Source organism: Botryllus schlosseri, chromosome 6, assembly GCF_051294905.1.
Source record: "Botryllus schlosseri isolate E-star chromosome 6, Bs_hap1, whole genome shotgun sequence".
NCBI lineage: Eukaryota > Metazoa > Chordata > Ascidiacea > Stolidobranchia > Styelidae > Botryllus > Botryllus schlosseri.
The window spans coordinates 18282243-18306256 of NC_137241.1; the positions used below are offsets into that span (position 1 = coordinate 18282243).

Genomic DNA, 24014 nt, shown 5'->3' on the forward strand with positions numbered 1-24014 from the left:
AAGTCCATGTCCAATCCTAATCCGATTCCAACTGGAAATTCAGAAAAAATACCAATTCATGCAATGGAGGGATTCGAAAATTTTCTTTCACAACCAACGATTCACTTGATTCAAGATAACTTAGTAACCATAAGTACATTAATAACTGATCTGAACAAAGTTTGTCGCCATTCGCCACACGACATTTCAATCTCCCAGAAAATAGGTAAATCCAATCCTAATCCGTTCTGAAAATAATGTCTAATCCAAATCCGACAAAATTTCACAAATCCTATTTATTGAAAACCTAATCCTAATCCATGCTCATCTCTGATGTATGTATAGTATACGTCATGAAAACGGGTATCTCCCCAATTAGAGAGGTTTCTCTCGCGTCTGTGGCGAGAGTTCCGGAGGTAGATTATAGTTATATATAGTTCCGCAAACTTTTGCTCACATATAGTTAAGAATTAAGATATGACAAATGACAATTCGAGTTTCGCAAACTGCGTTCGTGTTAAACAGTATATATCGAATTTGACAAACACATATTTACATTATAAGGGACGCAATAACGAAACCTTGTATATAGGAGAAGGCAGCGCCATAGGCCGCATGTTACGTTCTATTTAACTATAAATGGTTTTCGGCTAAAGCGTTTTGTGTCCGTTTTTTCAAGGAGAAAGGGCAGCGAGAAATTAATCTAGTATCAACGCATTGTTGTGCGCCGATCAGTCATCAAATTATCGAGAAGAAGTGTATACAATTACTCATACACATCTATCCCTGACTGTTTCGAGCTATAGTATGTGGGACGTGGGTGTAGTGTGTAATATAGGTTATATTTATCGCCTTTCGTAATTCCATATTCACCATGCACTATAAACAGCGTTTTAGCAAGTTTGGCTATTAATTTATATTCCCATTCATTCTCGTATTTATACGTACTCACAGGTGTCAAAGTTATGATTGGATAAATTAGTTATAGCTGGTGACTATATGCAGATTGATTACCGTACAGATGAGATTTTGTCACCCTATGTTTCATTTTTACGTATTATTAAGGATATAAATGCTTTATGTTGGTGACAGGTTCCTTTCCATTGCTTGTCAATTCACCTATAAACCAAGCAGATGTGGTCAAAGCTGTTGTCATACTCGCTCCACTTCCTCAAGTTATGACTTTAGATGACTTCTACTTCTACTTGCCAGTTGGCAGTTTTTTAATTAGAACTAGAATACTTAGCCTTTACTTGTATTACTACTTCTACTTGAGTAGAAATTTACACCTTTACTATCATTTCTCCTTGAGTACTTGACAATCTATCAACCTTCTCCAATCAGAGCATTAGGTATAGTAATCTAGATAATGGAAATAAGTCAGAAAGACTTGCTGATCAAGTGGAAGGATATTTTAGCCCAATATTTGAATCCAATATCAATTGTCGATGAATTGCACGAATTTTTCCCGCTTCATTCTCGACAACGAAACCAAGTCTTGGCAAAAGAAGAACAACCACATGTTGCAGTTGATATCATGATCAAGTTCTTGATGGAGAGTGAAATAGCTGGTGCGTACCCGCGCCTTCTGGAAGTGGTCAAGACGCAACATCCATGGCTCATACCGTTTATAACGGGAGAAATTGACGAGGAATATTTACCTGGCGGGACCTCAAAAATCCAATATCAAGATTATGTCTATAAACTCCTGACGATTTTCGCACCCAGTCTGGCAGAAAACATTCAAGCTACGGAGGTGTCGGCTGACATGAAAGCTAAAGAGTTTCTCAACCAGGAAGAGGAAGAGAGAGTTAATGCAAAAGCAATCAACTCAGGTAACACAGCAGCGGTCAGGACCCTTTTATCAATATTAGTTCGAAAACCTATCGAGTGGCTACAGGCATTTAAGTCGACTATTCGTGATCAGAACTACAATAATATGGATATGGTTGATGACATCCCAGACAGTATTGAAGAATTCTCAGAATTGACAATTTCGATTGATGCAAACAAAAAGGATTACATTCCTTTGACTGGTTTGCATTCTGATAACAGCAAGTCCAGTACTCACGCTTTTATTGAGTCAAGCAATAATCTTGACAATGGTGTCAAAGTATTTGTTCATCCAACATCTGAGTATCATCACCAGAGCGAGAGTGATAGACCATATTCTCAGGAACATCCAGACTCAACGATACTTGGAGCTGCTGCAAATCCTCCCCAACAGCATAGTGAATTGCAATATGATGTTGATAAACTCTACGGTGATCTGCATGGTACAGCACAACAAGAGTCTGCTATATTTCCACCTGCTAATAATATAATTCCAAAAGAAGCTGGATATGTACCCAGGAAGCAGAAAAGTGTATCTTCGGTGAATAAAAAAGAATGTGCAAATGCCATCAAAAGACAGCCTTCATTGAGTGCGGCTGTTGGCAATAACGCAATAATACTCACCGACGAAAGACTAGAAGTAGCCTGGAATATCATCAAATCCCGTTTTCCTCATATTCTAGATTCTACCAATCGTAGAATCGGATTTTTGGTTCCGAAAATCACAAAAAGCTACGACTCTCTGCGGAGAATCTTTGATTCGCCTCAGTGGTCAGTTGCATTTTACGGCCCTGAACCATGCAAGGAATTGAGAGCACTCATGCATGAGTCACAGGTAATTGTGATGTCAGCCGAGTCATTTCACACTTGGCTGATGGAAGATAGCGATGTGGGAAAAATTGGAGAGTTTGATGTACTTATTTTCGACCAGTGTTTTCAGTCCCACGATAAAGGCCCATACAAGGAGGTGCTACTCAAGTACCTTAGCACAAGGAAAAACGAGCCGGGGCGTATTCAAACACAGGTGATAGGTTTAGCCAACTCTATCTCGTCAGTGAGGTTGTCAACTCTGAATCAGGCGGACAATGTTATTCTCGACCTTGTTTCCTTATTTGACGCAAGAGCCGGCATCGACGGGGACTTGGAAGGTGTAAACAAAAAGAAAAATCCAAGCACTTCATCAAAAAGATCAGGAAGCAAGAAGAATGAGATTTCCGACCCTTTCGTGCACTACCTTTGCATAAATATGGACAACATTGTCGATCTCATTTATAAACTACCTATAAGACAGTTGCAAGACGTGAAGCATCCGCGTAAAATCGGCAAAGGAACTTTGGAATACGGGAATTGGTGCGAGGACGTCTCAAAGAAAATTGCAGACCTTGCGGACAGTTCTGACAACCCCAAATATCTTATGACATGTTGCGTGAAGTTTTTAAGGACATTCAACGACGGTTTTATCATCAAGACAAACTGCCGAGCTGTTGACGCCGTGCATTTTCTCGGCCGTCAATTGGAAGTGATTAAACCGACTAGCAGTGCCCAAGAATCTCACACTGTGGAGAAAAGGCTCAGTAAAATTGTAAGCGAAGCTGAAGAAAAGCTACCCCTCTTTCATTCCATGGACGGCGTCGAGGACTCTTCCAGTCTAGATAAAATTGAACACTGTCTGTTTGCTCAGTGTAAACAGAAACAACTGTCGCACATTCTCATTGTAGTCGGTGCTCAAGTGACGATTGAATATCTCCAGACTTGGATGGATGACAAAGTACTTCCTAAACTCTCCATGACACAACGCAAGGCCAAAAGACAAACCGGTAACAGCCGCCCCACTGTGAAAATATGCTATTGTGATGAACTGCCAAGGAATATGCAACAATTTGATTTGACTTTATGTTACGATTGTCAAATTGGTGCAAACAAAAGTAAGCAACTGGTGCATGTTGAATCTGATCACATTCTAGCCAATGAGAAAGTAAAATTTTCTAAAATTTTACTGATCAAGAAGGCAATTGAAAGTATGCAGAAATTGTGTAAGAATGAACCCACTGCATACTTGAATTTATTGCTGAATCATCAGGAAAAGCTTCTAGATAGGCAACCAATGTAGTCACCACAATCACAGTCAGTAAATATTCTATTGTCAATTAATTTTTGTTCACCCAATACCTGTCCCGATTTTATGTGTAGACCTACTTAATTTTCTTCATACTACTACTGCTACCGCATACTGATCTAATGCCTATTTCAAATCCTACAACACCAACTGTGCTAGTGAACGTACTTACATAATACATATGCTTTTCCAATCTCCACTGTCTTATCTGTGCATGACCCGCTGACCGATATTGAATTTCCAACCTATACAGATGTTGTGCATTTGTCCAAAAAAGCTTAAATATGTTTCTAATACCACAATTCGGCTCACTCGATTTTAATTGCAGATACAAAAACCAGTATGTGTCGATTATTCGGTTCAATCGACATTAACATAATCATTGGTTGGGTTATGTTTTTCATCTGAACAAGTCACACACAATGTATAATGCGATAAGACACAATGCGATGTAATGAACAGATAGGAGGATGTCGAACGACACGCATGCAGTTGCGATCCTTTTAATCTAACATCAACCTCGGCCTAGAGTGTCATATCCACCTAAATTTCACTATTATACTTAGGATCACAAGTCACAATAAACACAGATTTCAGTATTTTCGTTATATTTCCTACTTTATATGAACATTCCTAAGCATTATTATTATTACCATCCTCCAAGGAAGCGGGTTTAAAACATTATATACCAGATGAACATCTTGTATTATCCTCTCAAGAGAATAGGCCTACCTCTATTCAGGCTTGAGAACAATCTGTAAGATATCATAGCAGCATTCAGTTTTCAAATATACGTTCATTGAAGACTTTTGGGTGGTCCTGTCATATTGAAACTAGATTTACGTTGCAGTTTGAAAATATATAGCACAATCGGATGTCAAAAGTGAAAACAAAAAAGTGTGCTATCTAATAGTTGATGTTGTAGCTCATTATATCTACACAATATCACTAGTAGGCTAACCCTATGTGATCATTGTTACTCAAATACTTACATCTTTAGAATCAGGCTCCACGCTCCACATTAGTACTTGTCAAACAGCTGTAGTTTTATGATAAAGTCTACCTATGTCTACTTACATTGATTTTTTTAGCTTTTTATATTAATGTGATCCTGTCATCGCTAATTGTCGGACATGGACCTTCCTGATGCGAATGCTTAACCTCTCTGATATAGTCCAGTTTTATCCAGCCTCACAGAATTTCTTAACCTTTTATTTTATTTGTCATAAAATATGCTGAAATTGCCACATGGAAATTCTAAAATGTATTATGGGGCAGTTATCTACAATGCTTTTTGCTTTTCTATGCATCAGCATGACATCAATGCAATTTATATACCGTAAATCATGTTGGTGGTAATTCAAATGATCATTCACTCGATGATTGTGATTGTGTTTTATATGCTTATTTGCTTGCTTTGGCTATGTACAATTGTACATATTGAGATGCCACAGAAAGCAGAAATATCTAGTGATGTTATTGGCATATCTTACATGAAGTGACATTAATTCCCATGTTTCTGTTCTGTCAGCATGTGTTGTTTGTACAATCATGTAAATCAGGGGTGTCAAACTCAACTTGAGTTGCGGGCCAGATGGAAACCTTTTGATCGTTTGCAGGCCACACCAGCCATATGATTATAAAAAAATCAATACCTTTGTTTTCACTGGAATACTTTATTACTTAAACATTAGATTTATGTATCATAGTAGGGGCTCTATCTATAACACCTTTATTTGCAGACAACGCAATTGGCAAAGACAAGATGGTCAACTGACTGAATGCTGTTATAAACAGCTAGAACAACAGCTAAAAAAATATGTACTATTGGACGTGAATGTTTGTGGACATTGCCTATACTATATTTCATGGTTGACGAATAAAAGAATTCTCTCTCTCTCAACAGTCATTCGACAAAACGATGATATAAGTTGGCACATTTCTATTCTCCCTTTGTTTTAGTCATGATGGAGGCAGAAATGCATTAGATTTAACTGTAAACGGGGGACGTTTGAATTTGGTTCATTATTGTTAAATCACCATTCGTAATTCACTTTCGCGAGTTAGAAGTCCTACAGCATAACCGTAACCGGCGTGCTACAGTTTTGCATTCATTCTCTGAATAACTATTTTGGTCCATATGAACATGAATGGCTATAATGTGGCATATCAGCAATGAACATCTCCAGATTCACTGTCCTGGCATATTATTTACTTGAAGGTATTTCATACCAAAAAATCTCAACTTTTGTTAAAAATGTGGTGAATAATACGAGCATTTTTCCAATTAAAACACAGAATTCCTGCGTAGCTAGATTGTCTGAAGGACCATATGTTTGACACCCCTGCTGTAAATTGTTGTTTTAAATATGTTCCAACTTATCATAACTTATAAAGTGTGCCACACAGTGTAGGCAGTTCTTCTACCATAAAGTGATATAGGTCATAGGTCAATATCGGCATTCCCGTTACTGACATTATGTTCAAGTTGAAGTAGCAGAAATTTCTTCAACCAGAAGTAGAAAAGCGGTCTTACAAGTAGTTTTCTTCAGTGCATATCAAACTATGTTGTACTTAATATATGTTGGTTGGACTGATATGTTTTTTAATCGATAAACCCCACAAAGTCACGTATTATATTGTCACAATTGTTTGATGAAACGACTTTGACCAGAATCAATAAATGTGTGACACATGTCGCCACCCCATGAATGAGGCGACAAATTCGAGGAAGTCAGAGTTATGTTTGCTCAATTGTTTGATACAGCTTGTATTAAAATTGGAGACAAGAAAATTTACACTTCCTGTGTGGCAATTGTAACCATCCCTATCTCATGTCGGTGCACATTTCAGTTAAAATTTTACTTGTTGAAAATAGTTACTGATTCCTATTTCATTTCCTACTTTGTGTCTGACAGTTGTTGGTAAGAGCAAGTTGATATTAGAAGCTTGCATGCATCAGTTTGTCTATATTTTTTCAATAGATTTCAATAACTTCTCAGTATAGGCAACAATGAAGAAAGAAGAAGCGGATCTGCTGAACCACTGGAAGTGTATACTTCAAAGTTATATTAATCCGTTTGATCTTATTGACAATTTACCTAATATTTTCGAATTTGGATCCTCTGACTATCTCAATGTGTTTACAAAACGTAATCAAAAGCATGAAGCAGTAAGATGTGCTCTTGAAATCATTGCTCGAAGCGATTGTCTACTTGACGATGTCATCAACGCGATTAAGGAGTCAGGAAGTGAATGGTTAGCTCACCTCATGAATCAGGAAGTTGCTGATGAGGATGTGGAAGCTGAAGTGGAGAAGATGGAGAATTTGAAACACATCAAGGAAGTTCTAACATTAGTCGCTCCTTACTTAAAATCAAAGATAGACACCAATGAAGTGTCTCAAAGACTTAAAGATGAGGAAGTCATCACTGAACAGGAGCATGAGAACGTACAAGCTAAAACAAGGGAAGAAGGGAATTCTGTTGGAGCAACAGTACTTTTTTCCCATTTGGTACGGAAAGCAACTGGCTGGTTATCTGTGTTTGTCGGGATTCTTAAACAGTTCAATTACGATGCAGATCTGATTAATAGTTTGGATGAATTGACCAGCGTTATATATCAACCTCCTATCATTCAAGTTGATACAGAACTGCACACCTATTCTGAAAGTGCTTTTTCTAATGATAAGGCTGCGCCTATAAAGGTAACTCCGAAAGTTAGGATTGCGGCCAACTTCTCCGGTAGAAATGAGACATCTGCGAGTCCTGGCAGCGCAGCGATAAAGGAAACAAGGTCCACTTCCCTACGTCACTACCAAGTTTCCCTAGCTGCACCAGGATGCGCTGGTAAGAATGTCATCATATGCGCTCCGACTGGAAGTGGAAAGACAAGAGTGGCAGCCAATATAATAGCAAATAGATTTAAAGATCGCTTGAGTACCAAGCCGAAAGCTGCATTTATAGTTCCGACTGTCGTACTAGCAGAGCAGCAGTGCACCAATATGAAACCAATTCTTAAATCATACAAAATAAGGATCGATTACCTCCACGGAAACACCAATCAAACTTTGACGGAGCTTCTGCGAGCAAATGAGGTTGCTGTTATGACATCACAGATCCTCTTGAATTATTTGGAAAGCAGCTCAGAGTCATCAGTACGTGAATTTTCTATCCTGGTAATGGATGAATGTCATCACACAATGAATGATCATCCATACAATAAGATCATGTTGAACTACTTGTTCTCAAAGAAAAATGGAGCGGCCCCACTGCCGCAAGTGATAGGACTTACAGCTACAACAGGGGTGGGTAAGGCAAGCGTAGATGGGATGGCTATTGGTCATGTCCTAACTCTATGCGCCAACTTGGATGCAGTTGGTGGTATTATAACAGTTCCGCCGTGTGAGAGAGAGGAATTATTTCAGCACACTCCTACTCCAAAGCAAGAAAGCTTGGAATTAGAAGAAATTTCTGACCCTTTTACACGCTGTTTGTGCCAAACGATAGACGACCAATTTTTGATATTGAGCAAACTAAATTTAAAAGATGTACACGATCCTATTCCCAACACCCTTCGAAAAGGTGATGACCAATTTATCCAATGGTGCCAAGAATATCAGAAGAAGGCTATAGAAGCACTGAAGAGCAGAGCCGATGTTTGCAGAGACGTGCAATCGTGCATTGAAAATCTGTCCAAATTCAATAATGCACTGGATTTATATCTTAAATGCCGTGCGGTTGACACTTTGGCATACTTGGAAAAAGAACAGCCTCTCAAATCTGATCGTTCCTCAGCAGTAGAAGACGAGCTTTCGAGACTTTGGGATAATGCTGCGAAGCAACTCAGAGTATGCGCAAATGATCCCAGATGCAGGAATCAAAATTTGGAAAAAATGGCTGCAGTTATAAAAGAAACATTCAAAGACAATTCTAATTCCAGGGTCATGATTAATGTGAAAAAACGAATCTACACCAGACCAATAACAAACTGGATTAATCAAGAAAAGTCACTGACTGCTGTCAAGGTCCATGCTGGCTTTTTAACAGGAGTTGGGAAAGGTATGGACGAGAACACCAGAGCGCTTACACACAAAGCCCATGAGAGAGTTTTAAGTTCTTTTCGGTCTGGGAAAGTGAACGTGCTAGTGTGCACGCCGGATGTTGCCAGTGAAGGCTTAGATGTTATCAACTGCAATTTAGTGATATGCTACGATTATGTAAAAAATGAAGTCAAGACAATACAGCTTGCTGGGCGGGTCAGGCAACAGGGTGGGAAAATGATTGATTTTGCCACAAGAAGGGTTCTCGCTCGTGGCAGGATTAATGTGAGCAGAGCGTTATTGATGGAGGACACGATCGGAAAGGTTCAGGACATGTTCGTATCAGAACCGAACAAATATTTGAAAGAACTAAAGGAGCGACAAGAGAAGGCAACGTCGGCCGTCTTGAAAAATCAACGATCTTCGGTAGATACAATGCCTCGATCGTCTGTCTTCAAGGCTCTGTGTAAGAAATGCGGCACCTTCATTTGCCAAGGAGAAGACATTGTGAAACTTGGTAACAACTATACGTGTGTCGATAAAACACTGAGTGAGAGATATTGTGCCCGAGATGCCGAAGATGGCGGCAGCGAACTCAAGCGAGAATATCTATGTTCCAAATGCGATTTGAAATGGGGAATATCAGCAAGGATCAAAAGAACTGCCATTATTCAGCTAAACGCCACTGCTTTGGCATTCAGACGGTTAGATTCAAGTACAGCCTCTGATATATCGGCGAAGCAATGGTCAAAAGTGAAGATAGAGTTTAAAGAAGTTGATGGTGATTTTGTGAGTGAGAGACTCTATGACTGAGTTGAAACACAATGTATTGTACGAAATCATATTTTCATATCAATAATATCCATTCATTGATCAGATCTCCCATCAGTGGTTGGTATTTTACATTTTCATGTTGCAGATCGTATCCAACTATGTTCTATACTTGCTTGATAGCTCCCTCGTACAGGCTACTGATTTTTACATTTTCACAAGATGATCCATGATCTAACAACAACCCATGAAAAAGTGAATATTTATTTCTTCTCAGGTCTAGTGTATTTGCCGAGATGCACTTGACCATTTCTCCCCATCTTGCATGCACTATAATCACCGCGATAACATTGCACTAGAATCCTAATGTAATTCGTAAAATGATAAAACGTTATAAAAAGAAATACATATGATCGTCTAGAACAGTGCTCTTCAACCGGTGTGCACCTTGGGGTTCACTAGTACGAAAAGGTATAGATAAGTGTACATCACAAACTTGTCACACTAAAACGGTGGTTTTCAACAAGGGGATTGCTTGCCTTCTGGGTGGCTTTGACGTGCTGACCATTTTTTAGTAATCAGATTACCATTGATACACAATACACAAACTTTCTGCGGTGAGTGAGCTGAACATTACTATTCTGGCAACAATACCGCACAAAAAAAACATGGTTGGATGATTATGGGAAATCATGGTGCATGAGTCCATCACAACAACTTTAAGGGTACAAGGTTGAAGAGCACTGATCCGAAAACATTTTGTGTAGGCTGAGCTCCGTAACATGACATTAGGGTTTTTCAATGAGTTCAATCATTCCTCTTACAGCTGCTCTCTTCTGTCTTCATTTCCTCATCATCTCTGTGTGTGATTGTGACAAATGGCACTCCTGAAAATATAGCTGCTTGTCAATTGAGAACAATGCTAATTGTGATGGTGAATGTATTTTAAAGGGGCAATGCGCTATAAATATGGGTTGCCCGACATTTGAGCATGCGACAAAATGAAAAACGACTGGTCAGCATACGACACAACAACATGGGGACACATGAGCGTGGGGACACATGAGCGTGGGGACACATTAGCATGACGACACATTAGCGTGGGGATATATCGGCATGGTGCCATAACAGCATGGGGACACCTGAGCATGGGGACACATTAGCGTGGGGATATATCGGCATGGTTACACATCGGCATTGGGACATATGAGCATGGAGACTCATGAACATGGGGACACATCCACATGGGGACACTTGACAATGTTTACATATGAGCATGGTTACACAAGAGCATAGGGCCACATAAGCATGGTGACAGTTTGGCATGCGGCACTTGAGCATCACGACACTTGAGCATCACGACACTTCCGCATGCGACGTTTGATCATGCGACTATTGCGCATTACGACACTTCAGCATGTGACACCTTAGCATGCCACAATTGAGCATTATGATCGGTGGGGAATTTAAGCGTTTCTTGTTGGGAATAGACTCACTTGTAAATTAAAGTATTTACATTATTAACCTCGCTTATTAAACGTCTGTATGAAATGCCGATCATATCTGAAATATTTAGGCCTCTTAGCTCATTTGCAATTCAGCTATTCGTATTATCAGTGCCAGTGCCTCCAACTAGCGAGAATCGACTGGACACTGGACAGCGACCTGATTCGGTATAATAAGAGTTCATAGGTATATGAATATGTATCCATGGGAGGTCGAGGATTCGCTTATTGACAGCATAGCCGAACTCGTTACAGATGAAATGGCATATTTATTTCTAGTTAAAGAGGCGTGGAAAGTGAAGCATGTGGCGGCTAATATCTACCATACTCATAACTTCGTCAACAGCAGGAAGTTTATCTGACCCAATCATTATTTGGCATTTACACGCGTAAATTGATGCTACCTCGCTACATTTTGACATCCTCGTAACGGAACATAAATTTGCTGGTAAAAAATCCCATTAATTCAGACAATTATCCGTTTACTTCGGACACAGGTTCGCAATTCTAATTGCTAGATTGTGATACGATAAACAGCATTATTAGTCTATATTCGTGATGCGTTGTCTGCCTTTATCGATGACCATGATGACGAAGGAATCGAAGAATTGATTTTCCGCTAGATCCGTACAAAGCCGTTTCTCTGGTCAATATTGAGCGGAGCCAAAGCTTGCGAATTGAGTGAAGTTGGCTGAAATTGGTTTAATCCGGAATCGGGAGTTTTTAGAGTGAGAATATAGTTGATTATCACTGCGGGTGTGTACAGCAGACATGGGGTGATTACTTTATGAATGTAATCGATTGCGATTACGATTACTTCGGAATCACGCGATTACGATTACGATTACGATTACAGCAAAATCAGGAAGTAGTCGATTACGATTACGATTACATTGAAAAAGTAATCACGATTACTCACGATTACATTTGTTTTGCTTAGGACTATAATCTTAAATGATATATGGGAAGACAATACAAGGATTGCGATGAAAAGGCTTAATGAGATATCAACTTTCTTCATCATGCGTCATTTGCTTATTACGTCATAATATATCAATTGCCCAACTTTATAGTGGATGATTTATCGCATCCAACGATTTGCATTATTGCCAGGTCTTTACCTGCCGCGCTCAAAATTCCTTAATAGAGTGGGGAGCGTGCTCGAAGGGGACTCAAAAGTATTTCGTAAACCAACATATATTATAGAGCATTTTCGAGAATTTAATTAATTCTTGTAAATATTTTTCGAGCTTTGCGATTCAAATATCTCTAGTACAGGGGTCACCAACGCGGACCAAATGAGTCGCCCGCGGTCGCTGTAGTAGTGGTGGCTTTTGGGGTGGGCGAGGTGGGCGGTCGCCAGGGGGCTGGCCGAAGAGCTCCCCTATTTGGATTATGCGCTTTTTTCAAGGATAATAACGAATATGGAAATCCGTGTAAGGCAAGAATAGGATTCCGTATAGATGTGTCAATCATCATCAAATCTCTGCATTTGTTAGAAAAGTACCATATCCCGATAATCATCACGTCTCTGCATGCAGTAGAATTACTTAGTTTTAATGTCGTGTATCTTTGCACACATGAAAAAATAGACATGGCCGAATCCAGCAACTGGCCAAACCTTGATAGATAGATAATAATAACAGATGCGAAAGAGGGGTCTGGGGGGCAAAGCCCCTCATAAATAACGGATAGATACTTATAGGGGGGGCCGGTAAGTCTCGCCCAGCCCCCCCCCCCCCCCCCCCCCCCCGTTCGTATGGCCACCACTGCGCTGTAGCAAATATCCAAATGCGAGATTTGATAGTTGAAGCTCGTTTCATATGAGCAGCAGTTGAACATGGTCGGCCGACGCCAAGGAACATACGAACGCAGTCGCTCGGGGCATTGCTAGTCTTCGCCCACGCGGCGGCTCAACGGGATTCTATATAGTTAATATTCCCGAGTCTAGACGCGGAGATCAGCGCTTCTGCGCGCACTGCAGCAACGCAACTGAGCTTAGAGGAGCTGGTGTGAGTCCCTGCGAGTGAGCGTTTTTTTCTTGGTAAGGGGCGGAAACCCGGCCCAGTGCTCTGATTGTCTTACTCTAAGTGAAGAATCCAACTGAACATGGATAAACGACGGGAGTACGAGGTAACCCGTCGGTCGTCGCAATAATCAGTACACACTACACAAGAAGTATCTTTTTGTTTCAAAACAGTTGGTGACCCCTGCTCCAGTAGATAGCTGGGTTTGAAATACATACCTCTTCCCCTCAAGAAAAAAACATACATAGGCTATATTTTATGGGAACAGGCATTTCGTAGCCGGTCATTACCGCGCCACGATCCCACAACACACCAGAACACATATGCAGTTTCGGCCAACACGCAGCTCCACGGGATGTGATACCAAAGAAATACCTTGGCCGAAACTTAGGGTATTAGTCCATTGTCAATGGCCGCGCTGAGTGGGCGGGACTAATAACTCCTGTCCTTCCAATCTGGGCCCACAATGCAAATGTCACCCGGCGCATCCACAAAGGAATAAAGCCATGACAATTTGTGTGTGCGTCTCACAAAAGATATTCTTTTAGTCTGCTACGTTTTGGCGAGTACAATATCTTGTGATTATACAACGGACTGGAGGTCGCGAATTAACAACATACAGTAATTATAACAACATACCAGATGCTATGAATATGAATTACGTGCCCCAGCTTTACAGGTAAATCTGACACTCGGGGCTCGGAGAGGTTATAAATGAATAGTAATATGATGCAATTACCAATATTATTGACGAAATTCACTTTTGAAAATTGACCAACGGTTGGACAGGGGAATTGCTGTTTTGGATGAATTGCTGATTCTAGCTACAACCCACGCTAACATGTCAGGCTATATAAGCGGATGGTTATGGCGGCAGGTCCAAATGCTAAGTAACGAACTGTGAAATAACGATTGACGCCCGTTTCAAGTAGTTATATGAGAATAAGGCATGGTTAACATAAAAATTCTGCCTTCAACTTAATGCATATACAGCGAGCTGCTGTTACGAAAAACGGCTAAGCTTGGCTCGGTTATGATATATATCAGCAGCTGTTGATTTGTAATGCTTCGTTGTGGAAACTGCAATGTCTTATTCGACGAGTACAAAATTCCGAATCTTCGTCAGGTGCACGTGCGTACGTAGGCCTCCTGCTCGCCAAGCAGCAATGGTAAACTGCGTTTAACTAAGCACAACGAACATTAATACATAAGTTACTATTTGAAACTATAGGCAGAGTGGTGATCAATATCCTGCTGCGAGGTAGCGGCTTCTGTAGTGTATTGATAACCTGATATACACCACGGGAGGTGTTCTTACAATCACACTACAATGTCCGTCGCATGTCTGTTTACTATGTGTGGATACTTGTTACGCAATGACGAGCGGAGCTAATACTTCTGACGTAATAATGAGTCAGTGGCGTTTGAAAACAGACGTTTGTGCTAACGCTAACGTGGTATATTATCTCATTCTTGTTCACGAATATTCAGTTTATGTCATAGTCCTTGTACAAACAAAAAGTAATCGTTCTTTCACAAACAAATCGATTAGATATGGGAAGTAGTCGATTACGATTACGATTACTTCGGATTTTTTTCAAATGTAATCGATTGCGATTACGATTACTTCAAAATGCTGTAATCGTCGTAATCGATTACGATTACTAATCGCGATTACCCCATGTCTGGTGTACAGTTGGCAAAAATCCATGTCACTGATTAGTTACAGCAATTATACGGCCGGGTTTGCGTTCTTCTACACGCAAGACTGGTTATCCAATTCGTCTGAATAACACCCTTCCTGCCTTTAGAATCTTCGCTCTTCGTTACCATAAAATCAATTGCTATACATCTTAACAGTGTGAGTTTAGGTAGCCGTACTCGAGTTGCATCTTAATTATAGCTTAGAGCTGTATGTGCTATCAATAAGAAGGGGCATTTGTGGAGCGTCCGTCGTCTATAGATCTGGATCAAGGGTGTAATTATACACGCAACAGTGGTTGATTCGATTCGTCATACTAACAACCTTATTGTATTTAAAATCCTCGCTCTTCGATAGCATCAAATCAATAGCTATACAGTATACATCTTTACAGTGTTAGTTTGCATGGGTATAGCCCTCCGAGAGGAGGTAAAACATAATTATAGCTTAGCTGTTAGCGGACCGGTGACATGGCGCAGGCTATTGCAGGGCTCTTCAACCGGGTGTATCGTGTACCAAAACTTTCAAAGGCTGCACCACTCGAAGGGGGTGTACGAGGTCCGCATTACAATGTAACAATGACTACTGACTGGCTATTACAATAAATAGGCAATATTGTGCTTCAGAACAGTTTGACCAGATTTGCAATATCGTACAATGTTCATATCAACTGTACGCAGCTTGTAAATTACACTACTTTTGCGATGTCATAAACAAATGTTTCTCCTCATCATTTAACCCTTGGTAATGAACTTATTGGCTTTGTAGTAGATCAGGGTGCAGTATGCTTGTGTTAAGCTTGCGATATCTGACTATAATGATTCTGAAAAAAATACGTTGAGATAGCTCAGACATCTTGAATTGGTAGCCCACTTCCTGCGCGATGCTTACAGATAGCACAATCTACGTAATTACAGGGAGTAGTCAGCGGGTCTTCGGGGTTTGTTTGATATTCATGGTGTTTCGACTACATTGGTCATTTTACACCACAGGCCGATATTCTTCATTTATATTTCGCGTTTACCGACTTATATCAAATCCCACTTCTAGGCTTTCATAACACACCGCTTGCGCTGCGCGGATCACGTTGCGAGGATGAGCCTAGATAACACCGAGCTATACTGAGCTATATAGTGACGATATAATTAATTTACGTAATCCAATCTTATATTCTTAGTTATAGGCAGTTTGCTTTATTCTGCGTTCGGTTGCCGTGTTATTCATTTGGATCTGCAACATGTTGGAATATCGAATTTTTATGTCTACAAAAGGAAAGCCTAAGCTCGCTTACCAAGGTTATTCCTACCGCCGGAGCAACCAGAATATCAATTCGACGAATTGGCGGTGCGATTTCAGAGACTGTAAAGGCAGCCTCTCGACTGCAAGAGACTACGTCACTTGCCAGGAAGTTAACTTGTTGCAACGGCATTCTCACGTTCCTGACCCAGCTAGAATAGAGTTACTATTGCTGAAGGATTGTATAAAAGCAGCTGCGAGAGTTGCTAATGATGCTCCAAGGCGCATACTTGGTCAGACGTTAAAAGGGGTCTCTGAGGAAGCCGCTTGTAGAACACCACAAAGGAAGAGTCTTTCCAGAATGATTCAAAGACAGAGGCGACGAATGGGTGGATTTGAACCAGAGCCGTCGTCAAATGATTTCGTTATTCCAGACAGATATAAAACGGTTTTACATGGTACAAATGAAGTGGTGTTTCTTCTACACGACGACTTGACTGGAGTGGAACAATGCAGTCCTCATCATAGAGCTATCATCTTTGCATCAATGTACATGCTCAACACATTGCAGCAATCTTCCACGTGGATGCTTGACGGCACATTCAAAGTATCACCCTCGCAGTTTTACCAGCTATACACCGTTCATGCCGTACTTGACGACTACGTTATTCCATGTGTTTACGCTCTTCTTCCTAATAAGCGGTCGGAGACATACAGAAGACTATTCGCAATATTGAAATCAAATCAAAATGGTCTTCAACCGAAACACGCCGTGATCGATTTCGAAGTAGCCTCCAAGAATGCGCTTGAAGTTGAGTTCCCCGGTATCAAAGTAACAGGCTGCTATTTCCACCTCTGTCAGTCCGTCTGGAGAAGTGTTCAGAGGTGTGGCATAACTGAACAGTATTCCCGAAATACCGACGTTCGCAAATACGTCAAAATGCTTTGTGCTCTGGCATTTCTTCCTCTTGATGAAGTGGTCGCTGGATATGAAGAGCTTCATTTAGAGGTTCAAGCAGCAGATCTACCTGAAGGGCTAAGTAATCTATATCAATACTTTGAAGATTATTACATTGGACGACGAAACGCGGAAAGTGCAGAGAAAAGTAAACCAAAATTTGACATTTCCATGTGGAATGTCAAGGAGAGAACAGAATGCGGCATTCCAAGAACCAACAATAAGTTGGAAGGATGGCACAGCGGCATCCAAAGGCATTTTGAAGGTGACCATCCGTCAATTTGGAGATTTTTTGAAGCTTTGAAGCGGGAGGAGATTGTGCAATACCTTGTGCTACAGCAAAGAATCGCCGGGGTACCCGCGCCTCCAACGGAAAAGCGATTTCGGGAATTGAACCTCCGGCTTGAACGCGTCATCCGCTCATACGCGAATCAAAGTATGACAAGGATCGATTTTCTCCACGGAATAGCTTCTAACATCAGCTTATGTGTTTAAAATGAAACTTGACTATTGACTATGATTGTATGATCATGATTATGGATCAGCCGATGTTTCGTTTTTGGTGGTGATACTGTCATTTTCTGAGCAATAATTGGTACGTTTCCTAATTGCGAGTACTAACTTTTGTGAGTCTGGGGAGAGAATCTTATTGAAATGAGGAGACAGGAAACGTGAAAGCTCACAAGTCACATCGTATACAGGGCCATACTTCATATGTAAAGGTTAGGGAATATTTGGGATCGATGTGACGACGAAGTATAGGCAGTGACATAAGCCTACGTTCAGGTCAGGCAGACAAGCGTCGCATGCTTATCTGCCGCATGCTCTCTTGTCACACCGTTTACCTGTCACCATGCTGATGTGTCGCATGCTCACGTGTTAACATGCTCACGTGTAGCCATGCTGAATTGTCGCCATGCCGATGAGTCCCAATGCTGAGGTACCTGTCACCATGCTGATGTGTCACCATGCTGATGTGTCGCTATGCTGATGTGTCGCATGCTCACGTGTTAACATGCTCACGTGTAGCCATGCTGAATTGTCGCCATGCCGATGAGTCCCAATGCTGAGGTGTCACCATGCTTATTTGACCCCATGCTCATAAGTCACCATGCTCATGAGTACCCATGCGCATGAGTCCCTATGCTCAGCCGTCGTCATGATTAAAAGTCGCCGTGTGTAAGTGTCGCATGCCCATGTGTGCCTACGCTCATGTGTCCCCTTGCTGATGTGTCCCCATGCTACTGTGTCTCTATGCTCACCCGTCGCCATTACAAAAAGTCGCCATGCGTAACAGTCGCATGCTCAAGTGTCGCTTGCTTTTATGTCGCATGCGCATTTGTCCACGGACCATAAATATGATGTAGTTCCGGATGTAAGACAGTGAGAAAAATTATTGGTAGCATCCATCTTCTTCAGAAAGCGATCATATTCGAACTGCAGCTAAAATATGATCACACAAGTGTGATCTCTGTGGTGCCAAGGTTACTCATCAACACTTATCCTCCCATTATGAAATTTCTGGGACATATTTTATCACTGTTTCAGTTTCTCGACACGGCTTCATCTTATAGTCTCATTTCTTAAGGTATTGCATGGTAAACATATGATCGAGTAAGCTCAACGCTGCAGAGACTGTGTGTTATGGGAAACATATTGTTGATGATCTTTTAGCTGCAGTTCGAGTACGTTGACATTAAATGAATAAGTCTGCAGCCAAAGTTTTTTCTCAATTACATCTTTTATTTGAGACCACATCAACTATTTCTTGATGAATTGTGTGTACAATTGATGTGGTATGTTTTCCTTTGTTAGTGATATTGTCACTACAGAGCAAATAAATCAATAGAGCATGGCTGGATTCATTTTTGGAATTCTCCACCAACTTTGACAGAATTCATGAAGTCTGATCAACATGTCAACAAAATACTCCTCAATGTCAACGTGTACGAGAATCCTCACCATTGTGGTCTTATAATTAGGTACGGTATCTGGTACAGACATGAAGTTTCTGTACATTATATTACATAGAATACTCGTGCATGTGTGCGTGTCTTTACAGATCATGGACTCCAATATCAGTGTCAGGCAGAGTTTCCACAAAAGCAATTTCTTACCATGTCGATGAGTGGGCAGATTCGAATTTTTGACTCCATCCAACCTCATGCGCTTATTCCGGTTAGCTAGTGACAGCTTGTTTAGCTGATTGAGGCTAAAATAATTTCAGTTGACAGAGAGCAAATTATTTGGTAATTAAATCTTATACATACTCTTGTTCTTTTAAATTCTTAGCTTTATTCTTCTGAAAATGAGAAAATGAATTATAGTTCAAAACTTTAAATCGACATAGATACAATCCTACGTAAGAACTATTTCAAGTACAAAATTAAAGGTTAAAGTTGAAAAAGCAATTTACAATATAAACGGTATTGGATGTCCAAGTGACTGGATTCGTGTAACCTGTCATATTCCTGAATTAGTTTTAAGCTCCCAAAATTAACTTTCATGTTAGTCATGATAATTGCAAATTATGCAACAACTTGAGTAAAAATTTCAAAAACTATTGTGCTGTCCCGCTTTGCTTGACAATGGCTTTGGCAATTTCACTAATCAAATTGACCCATATACATGCCATATCACAAAGTTTTAATTTTCTTTATAGGTAAGGTCACCAGATCAATGCTACTTTCTTTTGAAAACACAAGAATATATAATTTATTTCAGTTTCAGTCAGTAGACCTACAAATTAATACCCCACTAAAAATCAGATAATTACGTAGCAATCTCTTTCTGCATTAATCAGAGTTTTATAGCATCTATTGTGGGATTTCAAAATTTATGTTGGAAAAATAAAAGTAGAACTACTTGATAAACTGCACGTGGCTCAGTTACACGCATGGAACCACGGCCTATAGTTCTAATCAGAGTGGCAACTGATGGTGCGCAAATATGTAAATGGAAGACTTAAGAATTGTACTGTAGTAAACCCAAGGCAAGAAGGAGAATAGAACCAAGTTACTAAAACTGTCAAGTATGACGACCACTAGGGATGATGTGAACGTGACGTTCGCGTTCGGTGTATAAACCTCTGAAATTTGGAGGTTGCCGTTCGCAAACAAACCTTGGTAAGTTGCACACTTTTTACCTTTTTCATAAATTAAAATTTTTCACATCATTTTAACATCTTTGGATGAAATTCTTCCCACATTAACTTCATGACATACTACTTTCTGAATTGTGCTGGCAGTACTAAAAGAAATTCAGTGCTAAACGAGCATGTGCCCTACCATTTCATGAAATTATATTTGCTTTGTTAGAAAAGTTTACTCAAAATATTCAGCTTTCTGCTTGTGAACATCTAGCAACTGTCTGCTGTGAGCTTGGCCCGCTAGAACAATCATCATCAATGGTTGACATCAACGAAATCGATATTAAGGCATATGGGATCTGTCTTGATTTGATGTGCATATTTTATCATAAAAATCTAATCCGCTCGATTGAGGTGTTGGTTACTGAAAAAATTAATTTTGAGGTGATATCTGTTGCAAGTATACATGCAAGCTTACATTCAGTTGCATGTCTTCGTCGAAATTGTAAGCGACGGAAAATTTTGATATTCTAGAATTATTACAGCGTTTGATTGTTCCAGTTGATAATTTGCTAATGCTTAAAAATTCAGCTTTTACTTCATGATTGGGGGTGGCATAAGGTTGCCATCGCTAGGCGTCATATAATATATAAAACTTCACAGAATGAGCAATATGACGTTACATGTTCACTTTCGCGTTCACACGAACCAGAACCTTTCAGGGGTCCGCACCATTCCTAGCGACCACACAAGTGCACCAAGAAGCAAAAATCAGCTTATCATTACCGATCACAGCAGATTGCAGTCTGATTAATATCAGTGATCAATTGGGTCTCTTACGAATAGACCTAAACGATACCCTGCATTATATCTCAGTAAATATACTCCTATTTTACATCAGTATCTAGTAGTATGCTTACTTTCATTTTGGTTCTTCGCCTGTGTCGTCGATTATAACATATTGCACTTTTCGCGTATTTATTCTGCCTCACTGCAGAGCCTGGAATAAAACCATATCGTATTGAGAGCTATTTACACTCAAAACCGGTTCAACTCGTTCAACTCACGAGTCATATCATTTGGTGAGTGATTGCTACTTGACCAGACAGGGCTGTTGCAACTGTTCATGCTCTGGCCTGGTTTCGGTCGTTCAACCTGTAAACACAGCCTTATAACATATCATACAAAATTTGTTCACAACACCAAGTCTCACCCCACAAAACCACACTTTGTCGCCTTTGAAATTGGCACCACCACTGTGTAGTGCGAGCCAAGGCATGTATCTGCAACGTGGGATTCCCAACACGGAACCGCCGTCCGATTCAGCGCAGAAATCTGTCATCTCGTCGTCGCCATCGCCACCGATATCATCTGGAGTAAAATTAGCAGAATCTGTATCGGAATTGTAACTGCTCCCGCTCACGCTGCTGTCGTTTCTGAGCAAACCGTTGTGACACGCGCAACGGCAATTGCTATCGACGTCATCTCTCTGCATAGATATACCTGAACTGACATCGGAACTAGCGTTGTCGGCGTGATGGCTGTGAGCAAGATTACCGCAGGCTTTACTGGAGCAGTGGCCGCAACTTTTTGCCCTTCTGCAATGTTCTGAGTCTCTCGAAGGCGGTCGTACTATTTTTAAATTGGTTGCGCCTTCTACAGAGTTCAGCTGTTCATTTCTTTGATTTTTCCATTTTTGACGCCACTTCGATTTCACTTCACTGGATTCTGACTGGACAACAGTCTCGGCGGTGTCGATCGGGATTCGTTTGAATTTTTTCTTCCGTTGCTTTCTGGGATACACCGGTGCGTTCTCGGTATGTGAATCCGATTCACAATAACAAGGTCTTGCTTGCTTAAAAACACGTTTGTGTGTCCTGTCAACGGTGCGATGAATCCCGACTCTCGATATCTGCCCTTGCCTAGGCCTTTCGTCAGTTTCCTCAGAACAGTTGGCGGTGTAACTTTCGAGGTAGCGATAATTTCTGGAATCGTCAACGCTAGAACTGCTTTTTGGGCTGTTGTTAAGGAGATTTATAGAGTTAGACAAGTTTGGTTGAAACAAGGTATCAGTGGTGCGTCTCTTTCTTGTCTTTCGCTTACGATAAGCGTCAATTTTCATATCGGATCCAGAAAAGTCACCGTGTTCATCACTATCGTGCTTCAGGGAAGGATCTTCCAAAGCAAGGCCGAGGTCTTGAGGCAGTTCATCCATCGGGCCGTGATATCTTCAATAAAACTTGTATATCGATTACAACTTCGTTACCGGTACATTATTTAGATTTTTTTGATAAAACCAGACTTTTCCAAGGAAGAAAATATTAAATTACTATCACAGACTGACAGAACAGTAGTCGCGGTGTCAAAATCTATTGATGAACACTGCTGTCAAAAAACGATGACTTTCTTACACATGCGTATGTTATGACTTCAATTCATGAATGACAAACAAATTGCACTATGGTGTGATTTATGATGATGCTTGTATATGAGACACATTCAAGTTATATGAGTCAACATAACTCTACATCGTTGAGAACTATGTGAAGGGTGAGAAGTGACATAGCTCAGAAAAAAATTTCAATGAGCTAATATAGATTAGGTAACAGTATGTTTAATGGTACAGTACACAATGTAAATATGAGCCATAATCAAAATTTTTACTGCTCAATTTGCTCCAACCACATAAGGCAACAAGTTCGAGAGGATTAGTACTGCTACATCAGCATGTTCAAAGTCACAAGAAGGAAGCTTAGGACAACTGTATTGAATACATTTGAAACATTACATTGGTCAGATGGAAGGGTGGATGACTCGGTGCCTTGCATAGTTGACCATTAGTAGGATTTCGATTTTGCCGTATGCATATTCCATACCGGAAACTAACGCCGCGACAAATACTTCCGTTTTTGAACTTGTAGATCATTCATAACATGATCAGTGATGCTTAGGCTTATGACCATCGACATAAAAATTACGAGTTGCAGATGGTATTTTTACTTCTATACCATCAATATCTTTAGAAAGTATTATTTGACAAGACAGTCTTGAATTTTCTTGCAGAAAGGGAGCAAGATCAAGCATATCCTCTTCCTCCTCCGACGGTTCCTCCAATTTCTCATAAAATTCGTCTTTCACATATACGTGGCATGTACAACATGCTAACGATGCCTCGCACGCCCCTTCAACATCTAAATCGTGTCGTTGAGCTAAATACATAACATTGTCCCCAACCTTTCCATCGATGTAATGTCTTTCGCCATCTCGATCAACGTAACATATAGTTACAGTCTGTTCTTCGTCATTTAAACGGTCATGTAAACTCTCTGACGAATGACATCTCGTGATGCGGGACTCTCGGTTGACAAGTAACAGTTGATTCTTCGTAAATGCGGTAGTCAGATTTCGGGATGGCGTCTCCAAAATAGCCGGATTGCGGCCTCTGTCAATCGGCCCCCTGCGTCCAACGGCAAGAAACTTACTGTGTATGGTGCTACTTGAAATATGAGCTGTCCTCTGCCCTATGGAAAGTCTACTTATCATACGGTACATATTGCTAGTACTATAACGCTTTGAAATTTGTCAAATTAAATATCCGCTTTCAGTCACAGCGCAAACCTTTCACCCACATTACATTTACACGCTTCGATGGGTTCACAAAGAGCGACACCGCGTGAGTCTTTTTCAACTTGTAGTCATTCAAGAAAGTCATTTCATTTAGAATGGGTGCTAGCTAAATTACAGAATCTTTGTTGGAT

The 24014-nt window shown here is 40.5% G+C and overlaps 3 protein-coding genes across 4 annotated transcripts; 2 read left to right on the forward strand and 1 right to left on the reverse strand.

Annotated features, from left to right (window-relative positions):
• The first annotated feature begins 453 nt into the window (after window positions 1-453).
• On the forward strand, window positions 454-10660 carry LOC145440155 (uncharacterized). Its single transcript, XM_080317737.1, has 3 exons — window positions 454-3918; window positions 5671-5767; window positions 6936-10660. The coding sequence occupies exons 1-3, from the start codon at window positions 1349-1351 to the stop codon at window positions 9780-9782; spliced, it is 5514 nt and encodes a 1837-aa protein (XP_080173863.1). The 5' UTR covers window positions 454-1348; the 3' UTR covers window positions 9783-10660.
• Window positions 9992-23893, reverse strand: LOC145441321 (uncharacterized). 2 transcript variants are annotated; one of them, XM_080319156.1, is made up of 7 exons: window positions 21760-23893; window positions 21470-21627; window positions 21324-21411; window positions 21177-21256; window positions 19439-19470; window positions 19286-19380; window positions 9992-10627 (listed from the first exon to the last, which is right to left on the reverse strand). In XM_080319156.1, the coding sequence occupies exons 1-7, from the start codon at window positions 22469-22471 to the stop codon at window positions 10548-10550; spliced, it is 1245 nt and encodes a 414-aa protein (XP_080175282.1). In that variant the 5' UTR covers window positions 22472-23893; the 3' UTR covers window positions 9992-10547. The 2 variants fall into 2 exon arrangements, with proteins under 2 accessions (XP_080175282.1, XP_080175281.1); XM_080319155.1 differs by having other exon boundaries at window positions 21470-23893.
• LOC145441320 (uncharacterized) lies at window positions 16212-17776 on the forward strand. The gene has a single exon (XM_080319154.1). It carries the CDS (start codon window positions 16212-16214, stop codon window positions 17661-17663), a length of 1452 nt encoding a protein of 483 aa, XP_080175280.1. The 3' UTR covers window positions 17664-17776.
• Window positions 23894-24014: the final 121 nt, after the last annotated feature.